At 45.5% G+C, this 19,605-nt stretch overlaps 1 protein-coding gene across 4 annotated transcripts in view; it reads left to right on the forward strand.

The window, feature by feature from the left end:
* The first annotated feature begins 579 nt into the window (after positions 1–579).
* Positions 580–19,605, forward strand: part of LOC117270853 (prospero homeobox protein 1-like) — a 64,590-nt gene continuing 45,564 nt past the window's right edge. For 3 of the 4 annotated variants that reach the window (XM_078173794.1, XM_033648780.2, XM_033648783.2), the window contains exons 1-4: positions 580–810; positions 3,797–5,869; positions 9,737–9,844; positions 15,476–15,670. In XM_078173794.1, the coding sequence (XP_078029920.1) occupies positions 3,863–5,869; positions 9,737–9,844; positions 15,476–15,670 (2,310 nt within the window). In that variant the 5' untranslated portion in view covers positions 580–810; positions 3,797–3,862. Of the gene's footprint in view, positions 811–987; positions 1,124–3,796; positions 5,870–9,736; positions 9,845–15,475; positions 15,671–19,605 lie in introns of those variants that run through there. The other variant, XM_078173795.1, reaches the window with a different exon arrangement.

Below are 19,605 nucleotides of genomic sequence, written 5' to 3' on the forward strand. Positions count from 1 at the left end.
CTCACTGGGTGCCAAATAAATCAATATTTCTTAAAGTGAAATTGTTCTTATTCTGATTTTTATTCAAAATATATTTGAATCAAAGTAAAACTTTCACATTTATTATGAAGGACTTTTTAAAATGAGGATGAATAAGATGATAAAATGTGGACTATGTGTTTTATTGCGGCTTGAGGTGTAATGTCAAAGTGCGTAACGATTCTTACTCGCGCAGTCGGTGATTTGGGAAGAAAGAGATTAGTAAGAGTGGTATTTCCTTTTTTCTCCCCCTCTCTCTCTCTCTCTCTTTAGTTGTATGCTCAAGTCCCATTCTCTGGTCAAGTTCAGTGCGTTGTTCTCCGGACCGGACGGACGCTTCTTATTGGTAGGTTGCGACAGTTACATCACGCCGCTCATGACGCGCACGTCTTCCTGTTTCCTTCAGCCGCGTCTTAAAGTGAATCTTAGTGGCGGAGGAGCGCTCCAGCATCCAGTCCCTCTGCATCCAGTGCGCCTCGGAGACGCACACACGCAGTCTCTCTCTCTCTCTTTCGCACCCTCTCTTGCACTCTCTCTATGTCTCTCACTCTTTCAGTCACAGCAGAGGATAGAGGGAGAGACCGACGCGCAAGAGCTCTTTTCATCTTCTATATTTTTCCTATTTTGTTCCTTTCGCCGGCGCCGCTGACTTTATTCCAGCTCTCCTTCCTCCTCTGAGAAACTGTTACATCCCCAGCATCCAGCGATCCGCCGAGCTCTGCGTTGTATATTCTGTCTTTTTTGTGTGTTGTTGCCGTAGGAGTTCAGGTTGTCCCCCTCTTCATCTAAAGGGTAAGTAACCTTGTCCTCGGATACCTCCCTCTCTTGTTCTTGTTCTGCCTCGCCTGCGCGCGGTGGGCGTAAAAAATAAACAAATCAAACATCATGATGAACGGGAGGAAATTTATTCCGGTGGTGATCAACAGCTAATCATATCTATACGACCATTATTTGCTCTGTTTCGTTCCCCTCATCTTGATGTGTGGTAAGAGTTGTTGCGCGAGCAGCCCCTATTTTTTTTTTTCTGTTGCGAGGATGATTTGCGGACGGTAGCCCAGCCTTCCTCATCAAACGCGGAGATCAAGTTGATTTGCAACTTCTGGAAGTAAGTTTTGGAAGTGTTTTTGAGACGTGACTTAAAACATGAGTTGATTTTTCACCGGAATTGAGATGTAGATTTGATGTCCCGTGCGTGTTGATGTTTTTTGTGCGTATTGTCTTTGTCCTGTGGGCTAAATCTTAATCTAACACCTCTTAAACGCCGTTGTATTTGCACAAAATCCACACCAGGCAGTTGTGAAGCTTGTCAGTGCTCCTGTTTTGTGGATTTGGTGTGTGTCTTCTGCGGCAGCACTTTTGGAAGATTGTGGTAAAACGTTGCCGGTATGTTGTTTTAAGTGTGCGCAACTCTTTGGTCTCTCCTTGGTTTGGATAGTTTGTCCAGTTACCATATGTGCAAAAGCCAGATCTCTTGTTTATCATCTTATAAATGTTAAGTTTAAAAAGTTGCAGCAACTGTGTGTTATTTAATTTATTTAAGTTCAAACCTGATTATTTTTTACTTTCTGTTTCTGATCAGCCGGAATGTTTCAGCTTGAAATAAGGTGAAGAAGCAGCTTAAAAGGATGAGGTGAAGATCTTTAAAAGTTAGAGTGAACATCAGCTCCTTCATAGCTTTTTTTTTTTTTTTTTTTTTTTTAACGAGAGAGAGTGAGAGTGCGCATGGGCAATGGGAGACAGGTGCGCCGTCGGAAAAGACAGGTGCTGGTGACTATTTCAAGCTCATTGTTAAGATCCTGAGGCGATCAAGTCAAGGTTTTTTTTCTTGGAGATGTATCACCTCTTGTCTGAGCTGCTGGATGTGGCTGTCAAGACTTGGGCCAAAGCCATTAATCAAAAGGGGGGTTTCATTTTGGTGTCACTTTAAAGGGATGGATTTTAGGAGGAAAACATTTAACTGAGCCTGCTTTTACAGTAAATTTAAACTTTCAGTCTTTTATTGTCAGTTTGTGAAATGTTTTCTCCGAGTGACAAAGCTGCCAGTGGTGCATCACAGCACACAGTGTCTAACAAAGCCAACAGCAACGTTGTGTGTGTGTGTGTGTACAGTGTGAATGTGTGTGTGAGGCTTAGTGACAAGAAAGAAGCTTTTCTTTTTTAATTAATTTTCACATGCAGTGATGATGTAAAGATGGTGCAATTTCTTTTAGTTACAACGAGCAAATAATCAGGTAAAGAGAATATTTTTAAATCCCACTGGAGTGGGATTCAGTTTTTTCAGTTTTCTGCTGTTTTCTCACACTGAAACTGAACTTTGAAATTAGACGTCTTCAAATGTCTTTTGTCTTCGAATATCGTAGCAAAATTCAACATAAATGAGTCGGATATTTGACTTTAAATTAAAGAATTTAAAGCTATGTTGCAGATCTTAAAGTTGCCTAAATGGGTGTATCGTTTGAGTATATTTGCAGCCTGTAAAACTAAATTTAAAGAAGGAATACTGTGTTTGTCATATTCATTTTAATTTTTTACTGAGCCACCGTGAGTCTTAATAAGAGCTGGTGTTTTTCTGAGGGGTGTAAAAAGAATAAGTAAATTGTTACACCACTTTTGCCACTTTTATGCACTTCAGAAAACACTGTCAGATTTATTTTCTATTTATTTACAAACCTCAGAAATAATTTATTTTTTTAAAGAGCGGCATACAGATTAAATACTCTGTTTTAATATCACCACATTCAAGACTGGATGCATCTGATATGGCTCCGACTGAGACACTGCCACCGGTGCTTACATAGCAGTATTGATGCAGGCCTGTACTGACAAAACGTTTTGCTTTCAGAGGGGCATTAGGGTTTTTGTAAGAGCGCTTTAAGTTGCTCCTTGCCAGAGTTGACCCTTGTGACCTATTCATTTGAGCAGAATTAACTGCCCTTGCCAGATGAAAAGACAAACAAAAAAACACAGAAGTGAGCTCACACTGGCACCAAAATCAATAGGCCTATTTTGTGTTTCTTTTATGTGTCACTCTCCCCGTTGCTTAAGATATGATGGCCATATTGATTAATGTGAGCACGGGACTTGCATTTTAAAATTACGCAACGTGTAAACGGGGTTTAAAATGAGAATATTTTGTCGAGTTGACCAAACGATCGCTCACTTACATAATAGGATTTCATGAAGGGTATACAATGTGCATTGCCTCCTCTTGTACACCACTTTTTAATTTTCTTTTTTTAGAAACTCTTAACCCGATTTCTTTTATTTTATTTTGTGTTAATAGCTCCTGTGTTGCCTCACACCGCACAAAAATGGAAATGAGGACAAGTACTTAAGTAATTATCATAATTTTATGCAGCTTTGTGTTCCGTGGGAACTGGTTCAGTGTCGCACGGCGTGTAACAGGGGACAGGATAAAATGTAGGACTTTGCCCTGGAATGCCGAGCCAAGGCCTAATTCTGACCCCATCTTGCCTGTTCCCTTTACCCCTCTGTCTCTGGTCCTTCTGCCTAACTGTAATCACGGATGCACCCGTCCCTTTTCAAAGCATATTAGGAGAGATTGGCTGCTGGCTTGAGACAGAACTCTTCTCTTTTTATCCATATCATCGTCTAATGTAAATCTCTAGAGGTTCATAGATTTTAATTGTTTCAGTTTATCAAAAACTGTAAAGCTTTTCTTTTGAAAATAAGTGTTGGAAAATAAATGCATCAGTGACTTAGACTCTGAAAATCTTCCTCACTTTGAGTCATGCATCTGTGAATTTTTTGCCCACAGGTACTCAGAGGCTTTGATCCTAGAGGACTGGGTTTGCGGGATATGGCCCAATAGCAGCAGCCCGTGATGCCGGACCATGACAGCGACTCCCTCCTGAACAGACAGACCAAGCGAAGACGTGTGGACATTGGTGTTAAGAGGACCGTGGGCAGCACAGCCTCCTCCACAGCAGCAGCCACAACAACAACCACTGATAACATTGCCCGCGCCAAAGCAGCCATTTTCAGTGCCATGAACTCTCTGAGCTCCCACTCTCACCACGGATCAGACACCGACTCCATGGAGTGCTCTGTAGTGCAGCCACATGGTGGGCCTGGCGTTGTGTCAGCCAGCGACAGCGAGTCCAAGTCTAATGTACTCCGAAAGCTACTGAAGAGGGCCAACTCATACGAGGACACCATGATGCCCTTCCCTGGCACCACAATTATCTCCCAGCTTCTCAAGAATAACATGGCGAAAAATGGAGGGGGACCCGAGAGGGGAGAAAGAGGGGACAGGGGTGATAGAGGGGATGTCGGCTTCCCCGGATCAGGGCTTTCCAATGCAAGTTCAGATGCTCCCCAGGAAGATGCCTGCAGTAACTCCTCCCATGATAGCACCCCTCAAGAATGCTTGTCACCCTTTGGTCGCCCTCCCGGCCTGGCCTCATTTGACATTGAACGTCTCAATGATGAACACCTGCGTGCCAAGCGAGCCCGCGTAGAGAACATTATACGTGGTATGAGCCACTCGCCCAGTGTGGTGGTACCTGCTGCCTCCCGTCATGAGCGCGACCATGAGATGGATGGAGACCGGGAGATGGATCTAGACTGCCCACCCCCTCAGTCTCAGCAGCAGGCCCCCAGCAGCCCACGGGGAGGCGAAGTGTGCAGCAGTAGCAGCCGAGAGAACAAGCGTAAGCAGCGTCTGCCTCAGCAGCAGCAACAGAGCTTCACCCAGCTGGTGTGCCAGAGGAAGGAACAGAAGCAGGAGGAGCGACGGCAACTGAAGCTGCAGCTGGAGGACATGCAGAAACAGCTACGCCAGCTGCAGGAGAAGTTCTTTCAGATCTATGACTCGACTGATGACTCAGAACACAACGACCTCCACAATGACCTCCACAACGACATAGGGAACATGTCTGAAGACAGCCCGGGCAGGTCTGACACCGGCGCCGATGACCGGGGTGGAGATGACTTGCGCTCTGACAATGAAATGTCTGACTTGGACCCGGGCCATTTCCTCGACAGGGCGCGGGCGTTGCTTCAGGAGCAGGCCATGCTGGCGGACGGAGAGAAGCCAAGAAGAGAGGGGCTCAGCCGGAGCAAAGGACAAGGAGGTCCAGGCTCCTCCATGCATGCTGAAGGTAAACAACTGGCAGAAACACTCAAGCAGGAACTCAATTCAGCCATGACCCAGGTGGTGGACACAGTGGTTAAGGTGTTTGCCAAGCCTCCACGCCCCACACCCCAGCAGGCCTTCCCCTCGCTCTCCATACCTCCTGAGAGATTTCCCACCACCGTCAATGGAGACAACCCCAACTTCCATACCGCCAACCAGAGGCTGCAGTGCTTCGGCGATGTCATCATTCCCAATCCACTAGACTCCTTCGCCAGCATGCCCGGGATGCCCGGTCCCACCAACGACCAAACCGAAGCGATACCCTTAGTCGTGAGGAAGACACCCAGCGAGCACCACCACCACCAGTCCTCAGCTGTGGGAGCCCATGGCGGGCACCACCACCCCGTCCTCCACCCCTCATCGCTCTCAGCCTCCATGGGCTTCAGTCCCCCATCCTTTAGACACCCCTTTCCACTGCCTCTCATGGGCTACCCTTTCCAGAGCCCCCTTGGTGGGCCCACAGGTGGCTACCCAGGCAAGGACCGTTCCTCTCCAGACTCTATGGACCTGTCCAGGGAGACCACCAGCCTGAGGACCAAGATGGCATCAGGTCACCACTTGGCGCACCACCATCGCTCTTGTTCACCAGCACACACTGGCAGCACAGCCGAGGGACTCTCCCTGTCCCTCATCAAGTCTGAGTGCAGTGATCTCCAAGACATGGCCGACATCTCTCCCTACTCAGGCAGCAATGTATCCTTCAAAAAAATCTTTGTAGTTTGTGTGTGTGAGAGTGTGTGTGTTTGAGGGGGTTGAAAGGCAATAATAAGTGACCCTGATGTTTTAAACTCTTCATAGTCCAGTTCAGACAAGCTCAAGCCAGTGTAAGCGAGGAAAAATCAGATTTCAGGTGGTAATTCCCCGCAGAGACAGGTGTGAAGCATTGCCTCTGAACCACAAAGAGTTAAAAATCAAACTCTTTTTAGCCTGCTTGAAACTAGCCTAAGAAAACGGAGAAATTGTTGATGAATCACTTTTCCTCCCACTGCTGTTCTCTTCTCCATTGTACTGCATTGTTGTATTTATTTTTGTACTCATACCTCTTCCTTCCCCAGCACCGTACTGCCTTTTCTTCCATCTTCAATCCTAAGTGCTTTAAAAGCTCTGTTGTCACATATCACTTACTCACGAAGATTAGGTCCCCACGACATTTACCGCCCCAATTCCTTTTGATAAAAAATGCCCCTGAAAGAACAAGGAGATAGCATCCCGAAACTTGGCACACAATGGTGTTATATAGCCTCCCTTATAGTTTAACCCCAGCGTGCCCCAATCATGCCCTACGGATAAAGAGGCTATCCCCTATGGGAGGCTCAAATTGAATCCCCCGGGGACTCCGGACTAATAGCTTAAACAGATACATTCAGTCTCAGTTTCCCCCTATACCTCCTTAGTCCCTAAGTATTCAACACCCCTTAACCCTTATGAAAGTTTTATTCGTCTCACACTGCTCGTCCTTAGAAAGCTTTGTCTTCAAGTCATTAACATTCATTACATGCTTAAGAAATTAATCCAACAGCTCTTTACCTGTTGGGGTATATTAGTTAAGTGAATATGCCTTGTTTTTGCTGTTGTGGGTACCTGAGTGCCTTGCGTTTTTTTTTTCCGAGTGTGTCTGTGTGTGTCTTTTTGTGTGTGTCACAAAAGGTTCGCCTGAGGACTCAGTAAAGATGTATATTTATGATTGCTTGTGTTTTCTCTTGTGTTCCTCTTATCATCCATCGCTGTTGTAAAAAGCCCACAATCATTGTCGTTTCTTTTCCCTTTTTTTCATTTCATAAAGATCTGTCAACAGCCCGGGGGGCCCTTCGGCTGTTGCTTGGCAGCCAAATACTTCTTTTTTTGTTTTCCCTCCCTGCAAACCCCCCCCCCCCTCCTCCCTGTCTTTTCTTTGAAGCGGACGTTAACAGGTGTTTGCAGCGAGCTGTTTATCTTTCATTACCTCGCCTTGTCTTGTCTTCTGACCCAAGGGTGAACGCTTTCCAGAGATCCATAATCCTTTGCTTCTGCAGGCTCCCGATGGAGGGATGAAAAGAGAAAAGGGAGAGAGACACATACAGAGACTGAGAGAAAGTAGAAAACAATCAAACAATAACCACATATGCCAGATGCTGTGGCTTTCATTGTAGCATTTATAAATTCAGGGCATTAGCAGATGTACTTCCCTAAATGGAAAGAAAAGGCAGAACAACATGTCCACAAGTTGTTGTTGTTTTTTTTTTTTTTCATCTTTTATTTTTGATTCCACAGGTTCAGGAACTAAGTTTGACATTTACAAGATATAGATTGGTATTTTTCATATTATAATTAGATACTTATAAATCATTTTATTTGCATTTGTACTCTCTCGTTTATAGATTTAAAAAAATACATTTTCTTTTTTTTTTTTTTTTCGGAGCCTCAGAAGCCAGAGACAGCTTGTCAGACATTTTGCGAGGTGTGTTCAAGTTCACCAGCTCTCGGCAGCATCGTGGAGCAGATGGCTGCTATCAATTTCCTCATTTGTTCTCAGTCCGACTCCAAATATTCTTGTCCTTACACCTGGAATTAGGGAGTGGAGCAGCTATTTCCCTCTCATGACTTTGGGTTTTGGGGGATGTGTCGTGAGAATGATGATGTCTTGTCAGATGTGGCAGGCGAACAGTGGGCCAGCTGGTATGAGTGCACCATCATGACAAAATAATAGCCTCGCACGCCACCCCTAAGTCCAATCACAATTACATTTGCAAGCTGTGAGTGAATCGGAGATGAAAATGCCTCATCAGGAGATATGAAGCTTCTTAATTGCCGTCTGAAGGGAGGTGATATTGTGTTTATGGCCGGAGAGGTAAAACCTCGACGTCTTTGTTTTAAAATAATTTTTAATTCCCGCGATAAGGGGAAAGCGATGCTAATCCTAATTGAAAAAGCAAAAACAAATTAATCTAAGTGTAAGTGCGCAGCTTTCACCGCAAACAAATCCCACCTTGCCTTACCGAGAAAGAGCTCTCTTTTTCTCTGTCTCTCCCTCCCTCTCTCTGTCTCTCTGTCTGAGGATCCATTGTATCCCCTCCACTTGGAGCAGATGGTGTGGTGTGGAGAGTGAAGTGCTGCTCTTTTGGCCAGGCCTGACAGAGTAACACCAGTCTGCCAGGGTTTCCCCCACAAGACCCTCGCTGCGTATACAACTCTCTCTCCCTTTCCCTCTCCCTCACTGAATCAGACAAAGTAGACAGGGTTTTTAAGGAGCCAACCCAGTGTGGTTCAGTATTTGCTGGCTTTGCTGTGTAACCCTGAGGCCAAGGGCAATCCAATCTAGCAGCTGATGCCTTCTTCCCACTCTATAGTTACAGCTACATCTGGACACTTGACTGATTTTAACGATCACAGCCACCCCTGTAGATCATAAATAATGTCAAGCAATGTATTTTGTCCACTGGAGTGTAAACAGTCTTCATGAAAACTTGGGGCTGTGTCTTCTGTGTAATTTAAAGCCCTGTCTTGCTCCTGCTTGATGAAAACCCTTGTTGAAACAGCCTGAGGTTTTAACATGCAGCCCACCCCCCACCCCTAGTTCCCTTTTCAATGTCTTATCCTCCAGATTGATATTATCAGATGCATTATACGGCCGTTAATTCACCATGGAAATGGCTTGGGCCGTTCGGTGGCGCAGATGTGTTTCAGTCCCCCCATCACTGGCTGAGTCCAAAGCCTCAGAGCCCCTCTTCTCCTTCTCCTCCTCCTTCTTTTGCTCCTCCAAGGGTTTGGCAGCAGCAGCGAGGCTGGGGGGGTAGTAGGGGTGGAGCAGAGGGAGGAGGAGGGGGATGTAATTGAAGGTTGGAACCATACTATCCCTCAAGGTGCCCCCACCAGCCCATCTCCATCTCCATCCTCCTCGCTGTTCAATCCAGGCGATCCATTAGGAAGACAAGGCCTCTGACATGTATTTGAATATGGCCTGTGCAAGTGCGAGAAGGTTTTTCATGTTGCTCGGGCCGGGACTATCTCCTAGACCTTGTTTTGTCACTGATATGAAGCCAATATCAGACAGTCATATTCAGGCTTGGCATGTGTTGTCGCCAAGCCATTAGGCCTTCTTGCCCGTCACTGGCGTTAACTGCTGTCTTTGTCTGTGATATGCAAATGCCTCCTTTTTTCTTCCTCCTTTTTTTTGGGTGGAGGTTAGCGTGGGGTGTAGGCAAAGGCGTTTGCTTACTTTGACTGTGAAATGAGCCTCCTTATGTAAAAGCATCGGCTGTACTGCTGGCCGGCGTTTTATTTACCGTGACGCTCTCACACCTGATACGGACGATGCTAATTGCAAGCAAATGGTTTTGCTTTGGTGCACTGTCTTCGGGCCTCCCCCCACCAACACCACCACCACCGCCGCTCTCCAGCCCCCCCAGCATTCATGCCTGAAAGGAGATTTGGTTACCCATCATCCAAATGATAATTTCTTGCCAGTCTTGCTGCCAATTATTAGCATCTACATATTGTATTTGTGATGATATCAGTAGCTTGATCTACCAGATTGTTTCCATCCAAACAGTTGTTAATGTCCTTAATGGCAGCTATGTCCAGATCCAAGAAGGTCTCTCCCCCAATCATCTGAAGAAGGCCAAACTTATGTTTTTCTACACCCGCTACCCGAGTTCTAATATGCTGAAGATGTTCTTCTCTGATGTCAAGGTAAGCCAAAAGGTGTTCTACCTCTTCTTCTTTTATTAAACAACCTTTGCTAGTGTTTTCAATTTGATTTTGGTGCATCAAACACTTACTTTCCTGCATTATGGTGAGTTTTTATGCACCAATTTGTGCCTCTTCTGAATAAATTTATGCTGTAAATGTCTTTAATTTTGTCAAAAAAAAGTCCTCTTCTAATTTCATGTCTTTATTGAGGAGTAACAAAAGCACATATTCTAAATATCTAGGGTCATGTTCCCTCTTTCCCCCCCGACATCTACACCCGTGCATTCGGCTGTTCTTTGTACCTTCATCTTCTTGAGATAATGACGTCTTTTGCTGCGTGTAACAAGTGTAAAAATTGATGACACTCTGTCGCCTCTCTTTTCTCTTTTGCCACATTTCTTATTTGTACATTTCGTCTCCGCACCTGCTGTAAAAGGGGAATTCATTAATTGTGTGCCAGCTTCAGTTGCCGCGAACAGCGTATACTCGTCTGTCTTGAAACGAGGCCCTCTCCCTCCCCTAAGTTATGGTTTTATGCAAAAGATGAAAGAAGAGGAAGTTGAATGGGTTTACATGAGGGAGCTGGAGAGCCTATGAGTATTCTAAAGATAAAGAGCGGGATGAGTAATGAAGAGGTGGAGAGGGCAGAGAGGAGGATGGAGCCCAGAGACGGAGGAGTGGTTATCTGAGCAGGTGTAGGGTGGATGGTTTGATAGAGGGAGGGGAGAAGAGAAAGAGTCGGTTTTAGGGGGAACATGGCGAGGATGAGCGTTAGCGCCGCTGGGAGTTTAATGAAGGAAATTTTGGAAAACAAAACACAATATGTAAGCTGCAGAAAAAAAACCAAGAACACAATGGCCGTTGTAGTGTGTGCGACCGAGTTTGTGCGTTGTTGTTGTTGTTGTTGTTGTTTTGTGTGTGCGCGCCCCTCTCAGACCATACGGAGGGGTAAACACTGTGACATATCCAGGCCATCTTATTCAAATCAGAAGATAAAGGTTCCCTTTTTTCCCAGCTGCCCCCTCTTGGATGCCATCGCTCGTGGGTCACGTGGTTTTCTCTCAGCACATCATTGGTCAGGTTGAAAAGGAGGGTTACACAGCGCACCTATAAATGCTGATCCATTACAAAACTCCTCAATATTAAAGCACCCTACTGGTTTTACATTCATGTTACAACAATTTCTATTGAAGATCACTTAGTTTCACTGACTGATCACACACAGGGAGGTGGCCTCTCCTTGGTGGCCTCCTCGTGAATGACATCATCAGATACTTAAACAAGGTCAAGATAGTTAAGGGGATTATGAGTCAGTTTGTTTTTGTTTTCAGTGGCGCACAATGGACTCAAGCTGTAAGTTAGCAGACATGTATGGGAATGAGACTAACTATCTAATTAGATGCAGCCAGCGCGGCCTCTTAGCGAGTGGCCGTCCTCAGACAAAAGTCTTGAAGGCTAATCAGGTCTCGACTAATCGGGTCTTGACTGTCAAGAATCTAATGAACGTGGGAAGTGGGTTGCCCTAACAACTGGGGGACGCTGTGTCTGTTGCCCCCCTTCATTAAGCTCCTTTTAAGACTATTGTGACTTTTTTTTTTTTGACTTCTGGTGTTTGTGAAATGTTTTGACAGATGTGTCAAAATGCCATTGTTTGCGCCGCTAATGACGGCCTATAGTATCATCCCGCTAGCTTTAAGACGTCTCATTGTGATCGCAGATATTGTTATGATAAGGGGTGAGTAATTATAACAGATTAATGCGCAGATTAAATAAATATATGCAGTCAATTAATGAAGTTAGCAGAAGTTGTTGCCTTTGTGAAGAGATAGTGTGTGATGCGTGGGTGTGGATTTTGGGGGGTGACACAGGGGGCAGGTCCGCCTCAATATTTAAAATATTTGTCCCCCAATAAAAGCATAGAAGTTGCAGAAGATTTTTATTGTGGCGAAATTAAATTAACACCATAAATTAGTGCGCAAACATTCACGAGAATGCAGGAAATTAAGTGGTTGATGCTCAAATTTTTTGGTGGAAGACCCCCAGATTCCCCGTTTCATGTGCTTCCTGAAACAAAACCTACACCATTAATATACTGTATAATAATTCCAGGCTGTTTGGACCTTTGTGTATTGTATCGTTTTTAAGCTGACACACACACACCTTGCGTTCTTTATCTGCCTCTCTGCGGCTCTTTCAGTGGCAGGCTTCAATATTTGGGCCAGTCATGTGCCGTGGAGTGGCGGAGGTCAGGAGGGTTTTCCCCCTTTTCTATATGTCATTCCTTCTCTTTTCTTTTTTTTCGCTGATGGTGTGGCATGGTATGTGTGCCTCGGCGGGGCCGGGGAGAAAGAAAAGCCAGCCGCTGGATTTGAGTCGCCGCAGTAACAAAAGCCCGCTTTCCAGGGTCGCTTTTTGTGTGCAGTCAGCCAATAGGCAGCCGGAGATTATCTCCCACAATTCACCCCTGCGAAAACAGGAAACGTTGGAAAGCCCTGATGACTGTGAAGGGGCTTACGAGAGAGAGAGAGAGAGGGAGAGAGGGAGAAAGAGTGAGAGCTAAAGAGAGAGAGGGAGAGGCCCGTACAGGCTTCTCTGTCTTTCTGCTCTCCTCTCCGGTTGTTCTGGATGTAGCTTAGCACTCTGAGGTCATCTGTGTGCTTTCTGCTCCACTGCTGACCACTGTGTCACAGAAAGTGTTGACGAGAGACACACTTTGGCTTTTCGGCTAATCATTTTTATCCCGAACCAAAAGACGGGACTGTAAAAACCAATTTCATTCTCTTTTATTCCACATTAATAATAAATTTGCTCGTGTGTGTGGAGAAGTTTGAGACTGACGATTAAAGCGCCTGAATACTTTTGGCAGGCGACTAACATAGCTTAGACCAAGGATGCTTGAGTGTTTTCCTATTCTGGACTTAAGTATGCGCCTGTGCATGGGCAGAACATATGTGTGTGTGTGTGTGTGTGTGTGTTTGTACGCCACTTTCTATCTTGTGCTGTTAGCACTAAGCGCTGACCTTTCACAGGCTCTTGAGTGTGAGTGTGAGAAACACGCTCTCGCTGTCTCTCTCTCATCTGCCTCTCAGCCAGGCGCGCACACACACACACACACACACACACACACACACACACACACACACACACACACACTTACACGCTCAAACACAGACACTTTTTTTTTTTTTTTTTCTCGCTGCATCTCATGTCTGTGCTGGCTGACCCCTGCCAGCTCTGATTAAGGAGCTGCAGTGATGTGCTCCTTTGAACCAATTCCCTCCTTTTACACTGAACACACTTAGCCGCTATCAGGGGGTCTCTGTCCCCCCACCAGCAAACGTAATGAACCAAGACTGCTGGAAGCTGCGGGGGGGACTTGCCAAACCCGAGTCCCTGAGTGTGTTGGATGCAGCTGATGCAGATATAATGCAATTTAGTGTGTTTACCTGCATGCACAGTAAATATTGTGCCTTTCTGTGTGCTCTGCGCTGTGATTGAGCCACAGTTGAGTTCAGTAGCACAAGCCCTAATACATCTTCTCCCGAGCTGTCCATATAATAAAGTAATCCTTGTCCAAATGACAAATCTATCCGTCACTCGGCTGCAGTGACACCAAAGGTCTCCTGCATGAGCGATGGCAACTCTTTCACTGACTTTAATCTCAGTATGTAGCGCTCAATCTCGCACGCGCTCAGATGCATGTACGCACACATGCTGGCACAGATTGACGCCAATTCGCTAAATGTCTTGGACATTGGCAGACTTGTTCTGATCTTACGTGTGAGGCGAGGTTTATATCACGCTGACAACTTGAGTGAAATAGTGTTTTTGTGCTTTGTCACACACACACGACTGTCTGCTACATTGTTTGTGTTTAAGAATAGCCCCGTGCAGCCGATGTATTTGTAAGTGTCAGTAGTTTGTTTGTTTGACACTGCGATGTCACGACCCCAGCTTGCTGACTGCTCACGTTCCGACCCTCTGCCCCCCCCCACCAGAGAAACGCCATTGTCCGACGGCGCTGACCTGCACCCGTCCTCCTCTCCTCCCTCCCTCACTCATTTCCCCATTTATGCTCACCCTGCACTTTAGGACAGCCACCATGCTACCCCCCCCCCCCCCCCCCCCCCCCCCCCCCCCCCCCTCCCTTCCACCACCACCACCTCCCCCACATACACCCTCCCAAACCCCTGCCAAACAATGTCAAGCGGACTTATTCTTTCCCACTCCGCCATTATGTCATCCGCTGATCATTCCAGAAAGGCACGGCCCCTCTCCTTTAGCCCCGTCCCACCTTGGTCCAACTCTCTCTGATTCGCCAACTTTCCCTGCCCGTCTCTCTCTCTGTGCTCTGCCTGCTGCCTCGCCTTCCCATCTTCATGTGCTTGCGTGTGTTTGACTGCCACCCCAGATCGCGAAGAGTGTGCGTGTCTGTGTGTTGTGGAACAATAGCCAGAGCCTAATCTCCATGTCAAAACCGCTCTGCCTCCCCAGCGAGCAGTCCGCTCAGCGTTTAGTAGCGTTTTGTCCCCCCATTCTTCCAGCACCACAAAAAGAGCAGAGCGGAGGGAGGAGTGAAGGCCTGTGTGTGTGTTTCTGTGTGTGTGTGTGTGTGTGTGTGTGTGTGTCTGTGTATGGATGAAGGGTGTGGGTGATGGTTGGGGGTATCAAGCTTTCACAGCCTAGAATTTTGAATTTACGAGTAATTTCAGGGAGTCACTGAGGAGGGGGGGGTGTTATGTGGATGTTTTCAGAGGTTATATCAGAGCTTTCAGTGGGGCATTTTAGGGTGACTGAGCTCGGCAGCTATCCTGAGCCCCCAAGGTCCTTATCTAGTGGTTTGGATGTTTAGACAGTGTGTTTTCACTGCTGAGACCAGGCGGAAAAAGAGCCAGGACCAGCAGAGGCTCTTAATAGGTTTACCTCGCCCTATTGAATCCAGCCAAGCGGCACAGATCAGATAGCCACAGCCTTCTCCGCAACGCTTATCGTCTCTGTCTTCCCCTCTCTTTCTCTTTCTTTTTGCTCTTTTTCTTCTCCTTTCTTTCTGCCTGAGAGGTGCGGAGAGGGGAGGAGAATCAGGGTGTAATTGGTGAACGGGGTTAAGTACATGTTTGAGCCCCCTGCGGGCCGGGGCGCTTCAGATGATGACTTAATCGTTTTTCTGGTCAATTATGTGTTTGCGGTCTCGCCCCCCCCCCCCTCCCCCCTTTCCACCTCACTCTCCACTCTCAGGGTTATGATAGGGGGGAGGTCTGCTCCCAGTGGGGAGGATGAACCACACACACACACTCTCTCCCCCCCCCCCCCCCCCCCCCCTTGCTCGCTGTCTTACTTAATGTCTCTATTATCTTCCCTCGCTCCACAACCTGTGATCTTCCTTGCTCTCGTCTTTTATCTTTCTCTCTCGGTTTCTTCGCAGCCTTTTAAGTTATCACCTCATGTCTCGACTCCCTGATGCGAAATGACACGCTGTCATCCTTACACTTCTCCTTTTCACTCATACTTAAATCCAGTGGCTTAGAAAGGCTCAGCACCGCCTCTACACCGCTTGCATGAAGAATATTTACACATTTCTATCTTTTCAACACTGACAACGAAGCACTAACTCCTCCTCGTGTCTCGTTCCAGTTTAACCGCTGCATCACCTCCCAGCTGATCAAGTGGTTCAGCAACTTCAGGGAGTTCTACTACATCCAGATGGAGAAGTTCGCCCGCCAGTCCATCAACGATGGAGTCACCGGAGTCGAGGAGTTGGGCGTCAGCCGTGACAGTGAGCTCTTCCGAGCCCTCAACATGCACTACAACAAGGCCAATGACTTTGAGGTAAACACCAACACTTTAATAAAATGCAGGAGAAATAAGTCGTTGCATGTGAGAGGAGGAGCTGAGAGCTAATGCGTTCCATACCCAACAAAAAAATGTCGAATTTCACCTGATACCTCGTGATGCAGACGGGTAGTGTGACACCGTCTCACTGTGTCCTCTCTGACACCGCCGCACTGTGACTGTTCTCAATGCTGAGTTCAAGTCTCTTATATATCCTGCCGCACTCGCCATACTGTGCTATAATGTATATGGTCGCTATCCGGTGAAAAACATCTCCAACTTCCAACTTCAGTTTATCTCAATGCTTTTCACTGGACAGCAGTAATTTGAGAAAAATATTTTCCTGCAGCTTGCATCACAGGTTTTGGTCATGTAGAGACGTGAGGAACTCTTCTCCAATGAGGAAGAAACCTTATTGACACCTTTACCTCTTCCTCACTGCTCATTTCCCTTTAGTGGTTCTTAGTGTGTGTGTTTGTGCGTGTGTGTGTGTGTGTGTGTGTGTGTGTGCGTTTGAGAAACCACGTTTTACTTCCCCGTCCTCATTTACCTATCTGTGGTGAGATGTTTATACGTGTGTGTCTTCCAGTGTATTGTGATCATAAATTCTCGGCAGTTGACTTCACCTTTAATACGTTTCATTTTTTTTACACTTCTCCTTTTGCCACTGTGTGTGGGTGTGTGTGGTGCATTTCAGGATCGCCAGTGCTCTCTCAATGTCAGCTGACAATAGACCTTTAAAAGGCTTGTGTTAAGAAGGACCTGGAGTGATCTGGGTTTGTGTGTGTCTGTGTGTGTATTTGTTTGAGAGATCCAGTCTATGTGTGTGTGTGTGTGTGTGAGTGTTTTGTTGTTGCTGCATTTCCCAGTGTCCTGTTCACCTCGAAGGGTACAGCCGTCCCTTGGACCGGCCTGGCATGCTGGCAAAGCACTTCTCCAGTGTGTGTGTGTGTGTGTGTGTGTGTGTGTGTGTATGTGTGTGAGTGTGTCACTTTGAGGGGGGAAAAAATCTCACTGTTATCAAGGTTAAGCGTCCTACTGTTTTAGTGAGAGGAAGGGGAGAGAAAGAGGGGGAGAGGGGGAAGAGGGAGATGGATAGATAGGGGATAGAGGGTGAGAGCTTGGAGACAAAGGAGAAAACGATGAAGGGAGGGAGGGAGGGAATTGAGGGGAATGGGAAGGGGAGAAAAGAAGGGTAGAAGGAGAGAGGGGGGAAAGAGAGATGACGTGCAGGAGAGAAGTGCCCTTGCGAGCAGTGGGAGTTTTGCAGCGCTCACATTTAAAGTGCTTCACTCTCTTTCTCTCTGTTTACGTCTATCTCTCTCTGTCCGTTATTTGTCCACTGGGGCTCCTCTGTGTGCACCCAAACACACACACACACACACACACGCTTCCCCACATCCATCTTCAGCCCTCTTAAGGGAGGCTTTGAAAGACTCTGGCAGGCAGAGGCACTTGTATATATGAGGTCTCAATAAGCCCAAAGTCCATCAGAGCAAAGCACAAAGAAAAATGACACGATTCCTTCTGCTCAGCTGCGGGTGAGTGAATCATTTGTTTAGCTGGAGGGAAATAAGTTTAAATCAAGAAGAGAACGACCCTTCACCTATCTCTGGCATTTACTTTGGCCAACGCTCATTCACAGTGACCTTCGATGGCTGCAGCAAAGTTTAGATTTAAAAGCAGAGCATATAAGGAGAACATCATTAAAGGATAACACTGTTTTGTCATTTAGGTTTCGTTTTTCCTGATCCTGGAATCGGGGCGTATTTTCCTTCAAAAGCTTGTTTCTGTTTTCATATCAAATTATGCTCTGCTTATGGTAACTCACCTGACACTCACAACAGGAAGTGGAAGTAAATTAATATCCTGAAAACACACACAGCTTCACAAATTTGATTCTTATAGAAATGTCCTTGATTCTGGCCTTGTGTCGTTTCATAGAAGTTGAAGGCATGTTCTAAGACATATATAAATACGCAGCTTTTTTCCTTGATAAAAAAAAGTTAGCTTACTTAGTTAAACATTTTTAAAATATTTATTTTCCCTCTTCGTCATCAATAATCCAGAATCTACACAAAAAAAAAACAAGTTTGTTCCTCAGCAGTTCCTTGGCGTGGGATAAGATACAGCACCACTGCCTCACAAATAACTCTTTAAGTCCCTGGATGGTTCTTTAGAGGTTCTCCACTAGATCTTTCCCCAGTAAAATAACTGAAGTAGGAGGAAGAACAAAACATTTAAAGCCTCTGTATTGTTCCTTAGAGGTTCTCTATGACTTAAAAGGAATAAAAACACTGCATTAAAATAGCCTACAAACAGTATATTTCCAGAGGATAACACGTTAAAGCTGTGTTGCTCAACTGTTTTGCCTCCATGTGCATGAAAAATATTCCAGTGCCTCCAACAGAGGTCAACCTGATCAACAATTTGTAAGACATGATTAATAAACATTCATATTTCAACTAAAAGTGTCATTTACAAGCAGATTGACTCGTCGATGGTATTATCTGATATCATTCAAGGCCTGGTGGGCTCAGAAATTTAAAAAGAATATAGTGCTGTATGGCACCTTTAATAGTTCTATATAACCCTATTTGAAAAAGGCACCCTATAGCACCTTTTATAGATGGGTGCCATGTAGCACCAAAACCGATTGTCTTATGATTACAGCTGCCTTTGGGTTTTGTTTGGCACCATTTTGTCCAGAGTGTATGAATATACAAATATTGTCAGACACAAAAATGTCTCCTGCTACGCTGAAAAGTCGATCAGTGTGTGCGCACAGGAGACTTCAGGTTTCTACATCATACTTCTGCGAGAGTCGCATTTTGGGCCGCAGATGGCTTCCGGACTAGTTGTGATGTCATGAAATCAAGTTTGTACGTACAACTCAGATTTACAGCAGGCATGGAGAAACAAATTTTCTTTAGCAGATAAATCTGAAAAGAGACTTCTTGTGTCAAACATGATATGTTCATGTTTAAAAATCCAGTGTTGAGGAGTAGTTAGGAATTTGCAGTTCAACTACATCCATATTTACATAGTGATTCAAGTAGTTAAATAACTTTTTGACATTTTTTGGGGCCTTGAAAGAAAGGGAATGATTTTTTAGTTTTATTTACCTTCAGTTCTATACTGTAGTTTAACGCCCTGTAACCACAACTCGTCAGACGTATTCATTATTGCTGTTTACTAGAAAATGTTTAGAGAAGTTTTTGCGTGCTATTTTAGAAGTCACCTGGCTAGTAATCCTGCTTGGTGCAGTCCCCTCACCTGGACTCTAGTTTCTGAAGGTAGGATCTGACTGATGGACACGCGCTGACATTCTTTGCACTTTCTATGAATAGTGAGGTATTTTTTTTAATTTTCTTTTGTTAATGAGCTGTAAACATGTGGCATTTTTGCTGGAATGACTTTTTTTAAATTATATTTTGTTATAATCTCGTATCACGTGTACATTGTCAATTTGATTTTATTTTTACCAAGCAGTTTGAAATAATTTTCAAAGTAACTTGAGTTAAGCAAACTAGTTTTCTCCCTCACATAGCTTAGCTGTAGTTTAACTTCTTACAGCGTGAAGTAACTGCAAAGCATGAGCGTTGCTGGGCTAAATGTAAACTGGATGCTTCAAGCATGCGTCTTTGACTGATGCTGTATTTCACTTTAAAGAAGTGAAATGGATCCAAACTCCTCAGACAAGTTTGTGTGACTCACACAACCGGTCACAGAAAAACCTCTGACAGAACAACTTCTAGGAAGACGGCCTGCAAATCCCACAAAAAAAAAACTTCGCACGCAGCACCTTCCCGAAAAATGACGACGCACCTGCCCAAACGCAGGTAATGTACCATTTCTTCCCCTGCTTTCTGAGGCATAACTTTCCCATCACATCTCAGACAAAAACTCTCATTCTTCTCCTGGCACCAGGA

The sequence above is a fragment of the Epinephelus lanceolatus genome, chromosome 13, assembly GCF_041903045.1.
Source record: "Epinephelus lanceolatus isolate andai-2023 chromosome 13, ASM4190304v1, whole genome shotgun sequence".
NCBI lineage: Eukaryota > Metazoa > Chordata > Actinopteri > Perciformes > Serranidae > Epinephelus > Epinephelus lanceolatus.